Genomic DNA, 5668 nt, shown 5'->3' on the forward strand with positions numbered 1-5668 from the left:
AAAGAGACTTCAGAATACATACTTTAATTCAAATAAATCTAATTTATGTTTTTCAGTCGATGTTTCCACATAGCCTACCCCCTGGCAACGGTACATACAGTACAGGAAAGTACCCTGTGGAGTACAAGTACACCTGGTTGGGGATCACTGCTTTAAACTGTGTATTTACACAAACACGTGGATTTATTTCAGTGGATACTGCGCCTCGGTGGAGGAAACACATTTGTAAATATTCAAATAACCACCGAGACACCGCAGGGCAGTCCTGTGCATATGACTAGGACTAGGATTTATACAAAATCTGATACAAATGTTTAGCATCATACTTTATCACATTTCCTTCTTTATTCTACTAGCTGTTGAGATCTCAGCCTCGGTGCAACACTCTTTGGGTATTATGATAGTAATTTAGGAATCTTAAATGGTCATCTTAATATTTCACTGATTTGTTTTTTTTTTTGCACAGAAAGGACTGCATATACTTTAAATAAAGACTCTTCTATTTAATTTATTTATGGCTCCAGCAGCGTGTAGTTTTCATCTTTTGAAGGCTACGTAGGAAACCTATTGTACATTATGACATTGATGTACTCACATCACCATGGTAATGACTTTGAGGTAGCCTATGTGACATTTAACAGCGTTTGACAGAGAAACGATGTAGTTCACTGTTTACTGATGTAATAAGTATGCAATACACAAGGATATAGGCCCAGGGTTATATATATCCCTAATCTCTTAATTATTGATTGTTGTCTAATTAATGCTGTAATGCAGCCTTTAAACCCATGAGAAAAAAACATATGACATTATATATCCAAAATCTAAGATGATAAATAGTCTTAAATCACGATATTGATATAAAACCGATATATTGCGCAGCTCTATGTGTAGACTTTAATGAAAGAGAAGTGAGAGCAGAGAACTTACCGGCGGGGCCCGGGGGTCCTCCTCTGTGTAACAGCAGGGGGTGTCGGGGGAAGTGGTGCGCGTCCTCCGCTGCCTGCACCTGGGGGGAGTCTCAGGGGACTCTGTGCCACACCTTATCCAAATCCGCTCATTAACAACACCGAACGATATCAATGTATCGCACGCTATCGGTTTGGTCTGAAACACACCTAGTTGGTTATAAATTAGGCTTCTAGAAATTGTGTGACCAGAGCCTCTACTGTAGAGCACCTGTTGATCATGCAAGTGTCCGTGAAGCGCGCACGACAACAACGTCACCATGGAGCTCTAATGCAAATAAATGTGCTGCCCGTCCTGTTCAGGCTCGATGTGGGGGAGGAGAACTTACACACAGCATCAGTGGGTTTTGTTTGCTGATTCTTCCACCTGGACTGACTGACGTATGTGACTTTGATACGGGTCAGGTCGCATTACGCTGCTGATGAATATTACATGGAAACTCAGGTCCATGTCTTGCTGGTGTCTGCCTCTTATTTGTCACGTTGACTTCAAATAATGCAAAGCAGATTATAGGTCTGTGTGTATAGTGGTTTATATATTCTTCATTGTGTATCTGAGGTAGTTGTAACGTGGTATTTGTAACGTGAAGCTGGAATTTATCAATCGAAAAAAGTGAATCAGTAGAATCGTTGCAGTAGGATGTACCAACCACTGGGAGGCGCTGTTACATCTAAATAGTAGTGTACATCTACTACTAGAGCATAGACTGTAGATGGATGGATGGATGGATGGATGGATGGATGGATGGATGGATGGATGGGTTTAGAGCCTGTGTCGGCGGAGCGGGAGTGTCCGGGATGAGGGGGATCGGTTACAGTCTCTCCTGCCCGCATTGAGGAGGGCGAGGACGGAGCCAGGAGGCTGAGGGCAGCCTCCTCGGCAGTTCCCGCTCACTACCACCGGGGGGCGCTGTGATTTATGAAGTTGTGTGTTATACTTGACTCTCCTCTTCTTCAAACGTGTCCCAGTCTTCTTTGACTTTTAAACATGGCTGCGTTTAGAGAGACCTAGCTCAAGCCTGCTATGTTATTTTTTCGACCTTTATCATATATTTCTTCATAGAGCGGTCGTTCGTACATTTGACCGGACATGACGGATAAAGATGTGGCTAAAGGGAAGGACAGTGCCGGGGAAAAAGGATACAGGACCCCCGGGCTGAGGGGCGCACAGACCACGACACTGTTCCGAGCTCTCAACCCTGAACTCTTCATGAAACCTGTAAGACTCAACAGACATCCTCAGGTTGCTCTTCACTGAGCAATAAATAACGTTGAAGCTCGTTTCTCTCGGAAATTAGCTTAACGTTAGCCACGGACTAGCTAGCTAGCTAGCTAGCTAAACAGCAGTATCTGATTCAGGTTTGACTTGTCTAAGTACAGCAATATACTCCAGATAAATATGGCTGTATTATTGTCTGATAAAGTAAAAGACAATGAAATTGCCATATTGTCCGTGAGTGTAAGTTAATTATTTAATGTTACCTTGAAAAAAGACAAAGTAGCTAATATGCCTGCACGATTATTTATAAGTTATAAATATATATTTTAGTTCTAAAATCGTGATCTCGATTAACCCTGGTCACGATTTAATTTTTAAATAACTTGTTTTTTTTATGACTTTGAATCTCATTTAATTTTACGAACGGACAGCATCATAAACACTACTCTCTCCCTTCTCTTCTTGAAGCCTCTCTGTTTACAGGTGGTGGTGATGCCCAGTGTGCTACAGATGCCAACTAAATATGAATTTTGTTTTATGGTCAGAAAATTGTGGCATAGAATCGTGATATTAATTTTTAAAAAATCATATTTTCCCCCAAATCGTGCAGGCCTTGTAGCTAAGATCCCACTCAAGGACCACTTTTGGACTTCATTCTGAACATTTGAACCCCATCTCACAGTCTTTATCAACAAACAAAAGAATGGGAGGTAGTTCTTGGATTAAGGTTTTGTCAAAAATCCATTTAGTCTGTTTTCACAAGGAAACAGCGGCATTGCCTTTTACACATCTAAAATCCTTCAGGGTAACATAAAGCGGTGATATTTTTCAGAATAAACCAGTGATGGCGTTTGGACTGGTGACCATCACCTTGTGTGTGGGCTACCTGGGCTACATGCACGCGATGAAGGAAAACGACCAGCAGCTATATGAGGCCATCGACAGCGAAGGAGAAAAATACATGAGGAGGAAGACTTCCAAATGGGACTGATGGCACATGTTCAATAACTCTGTGTGTGTGTGTGTGTGTGTGTCTGTGTCTGAAACAAGGACACCTGTAAACCTTTCTCTAAATGCTTCCATTTAACTTGCAACTACATTTCCCCACAATAAGATAGATAGTTAAAAGCATTAGAGATGTTCACTGTTGACATTTTTTTTGACTGTAGAGCAGACGACGACGATGTTACCTTGAGCCCTGGGAACGTGTGAGGGGGATTTTAATTAACCTCTTGTTGTCTTTGGGTCAAATCTGACCCATTTTCAAAAAACTTAGATATCAGAAATTTGGGTTTTCTTTCCATCAAATTGTCCAAAAAATAACATGGATGGTTCACTTCAGTGCTCTTATAAAGTAAATAATCAGTTCACTACTTTTATTGAATTTGGGTGTTTAAGTCAATTCTATAGCATTTGAAGAAAAACATTGAAGAACTTTGAAAAATGTGATAAAAACATCGTGAAAAGTGTCAAAAGACAACCAAAACGGTTTGTCAGTTTCAAATTTTGACTCAGAAAAACAAAAAGTTGCAGGTCAACAGGAAGACAACACGAGGCTTAATGACATTTTGATAGATGAATAGATAATTCCCAGCAATCTCCAACCATCTTTACCCCGAAAGGTGGAGACCCAATCAGATCAAGAGTAATCTTCACCACAGTGTGGGTCTGCAGGACCTTTACGTTACATGGAAATAAATGACACTTCTAGAAACTTCTAAAATCCCAAACCTCCTGGCTCCTGGGGAGCAGTGGGAAGTAGCCAGTGCTAAAACATGGCATGGGATTAAATAAATAAAATGGGATTTCATAAAATGTCTAATGAAAATTAATTCCAACAAAAATAAACAGTCACTTATATCACTTCACATTGTGTTTTTGCTTTTTACAATTTATATATTCAATTTAGTTTCTGAATTCATACATACGATTACACAATGTATCTGTAAATGACATAGGCTCCTTTGTATGTGTTATTTATGGGTTATTCACATAGGAACTCCTACTGTAGAGCTGAAATTAACAGCTTTACCACACACACGGACATTTTATGTTTTATTAAACAACATAAATAATTCCAAGTACAGATGAGGAAAATGCAATGTGGTCTTTATGAGGCACGGACGTCAGCTCAGAGGAGGATGGCACTGTTGCTCCATTATTTGGCTTTCTCATCCTGTAGAGACACAGAAGGCTGATGTGGATTTGTAGGTCTTAACAGTAGTCTTGCATAAAAAGGACTAAAACTGGAGTTCTTTTCCATTAGGTGGTAGATTTTGAATTGACAAATTCATTGTTATCAGTCGAATTAAAGAGGAGTTTGTTTCATTCAGTCATACTTTGTTTCAATAATAATATATGCACAGAAACCTTATTTGAAAATATTGAGATGTTCTGTAAATGTCAACATTTAAAAAGGTGTTTGAGATGGTACCTTGATAACGCCGGCCAGCACCTGCAGGGTCTGCTCGTATCGGGCCTCCATGCCCTTCAGGGTCTCTGGTTTGACAATCTGCTTTTGAATCCCGGGGCTTCCTGCCTCCCCCACCATCTGAAGGAAGTTCTTCTCCTGGGTGGGAAAACACAAAAAACATTGTTTTATATGGCCTATATATACTGTTCATGCTGTTCATACGACTCTCTCGTCCATATCTAATTATTGACATGTGTAAGTGTTTCACCTGGACTCCGAGCAGGAAGGTGAAGGCCAGGCCGCTTTTCCCTGCTCTTGCGGTTCTTCCAATCCTGAACAACATAAAAAGCCAGGACAAAGTCTTAGTCAGGGGTGGTATTGGCGCAGTGGATATGACACATGCCTGGGTTCGAATCCCACTGCAATACATCAACCCATGCTCCCCTGAGCAAGACACTTTACCCCTAGGCGTGCAACCTCTGACATTTATAGCAATGAAGAGTCGCTTTGGATAAGAGTGTCAGCTAAATGACATGGAATGTGACACAGTATGCTATCTACACTAGACAGTATGAAGGATTACCTATAATACTTCATATTCATATAATCCTGGCTTCTGATAATATGTCCTTTACACCACACATATATGTTCGATGACAGCTCACCTATGGACGTACGTCCTGATGTACTGCGGTGCGTCGTAATTCACGACACATTTGACCTCGTTGACGTCGATGCCTCTGGAAGCGGCGTCTGTGCTGATCAACCTTCAGGGAGGCAGATCAGTTCAATCCATCATATAGCTCAGTAAGACTCACACTGCAAGAATTTATGAATGGCTAAGTAAGCAATTACATACACAGAAATAAAATATACATTAGAGATTAGAGAGTACTGTAGGCACATACACACACTTTATTTAGTTCATCTTCTCAGTGTGTATCTTAAAGTGCTCATATTATACTTTTGGACTTAATAGCTGGTTTAATTTGCATTGAGAGATGATCTCTATCCTATCTCTATGTATGGTGAAAGGTATGTGATGAGGGGGGGGGGGGGGGGGGGGGG

The 5668-nt window shown here is 40.7% G+C and overlaps 3 protein-coding genes across 3 annotated transcripts in view; 1 reads left to right on the top strand and 2 right to left on the bottom strand.

Moving 5' to 3' along the window:
- cx28.8 (connexin 28.8) overlaps positions 1-1239 on the bottom strand; it is a 2693-nt gene extending 1454 nt beyond the window's left edge. Inside the window, exon 1 of the mRNA XM_034899950.1 lies at positions 931-1239. The gene's annotated coding sequence lies outside the window, so the exon portion shown is untranslated. The remainder of the gene's footprint in view (positions 1-930) is intronic.
- A 674-nt stretch (positions 1240-1913) lies between these two features.
- On the top strand, positions 1914-3220 carry smim8 (small integral membrane protein 8). The gene is made up of 2 exons (XM_034899958.1): positions 1914-2187; positions 3020-3220. The coding sequence occupies exons 1-2, from the start codon at positions 2059-2061 to the stop codon at positions 3176-3178; spliced, it is 288 nt and encodes a 95-aa protein (XP_034755849.1). The 5' UTR covers positions 1914-2058; the 3' UTR covers positions 3179-3220.
- Positions 3221-4229: 1009 nt separating this feature from the next.
- The window catches only part of ddx51 (DEAD (Asp-Glu-Ala-Asp) box polypeptide 51), a 6769-nt gene continuing 5330 nt past the window's right edge, over positions 4230-5668 (bottom strand). The window contains exons 13-16 of the mRNA XM_034899910.1: positions 5266-5367; positions 4869-4932; positions 4622-4756; positions 4230-4363 (exon numbers count right to left, since the gene is read on the bottom strand). Coding sequence (XP_034755801.1) covers positions 4346-4363; positions 4622-4756; positions 4869-4932; positions 5266-5367 — 319 coding nt within the window. The 3' untranslated portion in view covers positions 4230-4345. The remainder of the gene's footprint in view (positions 4364-4621; positions 4757-4868; positions 4933-5265; positions 5368-5668) is intronic.

This window comes from Etheostoma cragini, chromosome 18 (genome assembly GCF_013103735.1).
Source record: "Etheostoma cragini isolate CJK2018 chromosome 18, CSU_Ecrag_1.0, whole genome shotgun sequence".
NCBI lineage: Eukaryota > Metazoa > Chordata > Actinopteri > Perciformes > Percidae > Etheostoma > Etheostoma cragini.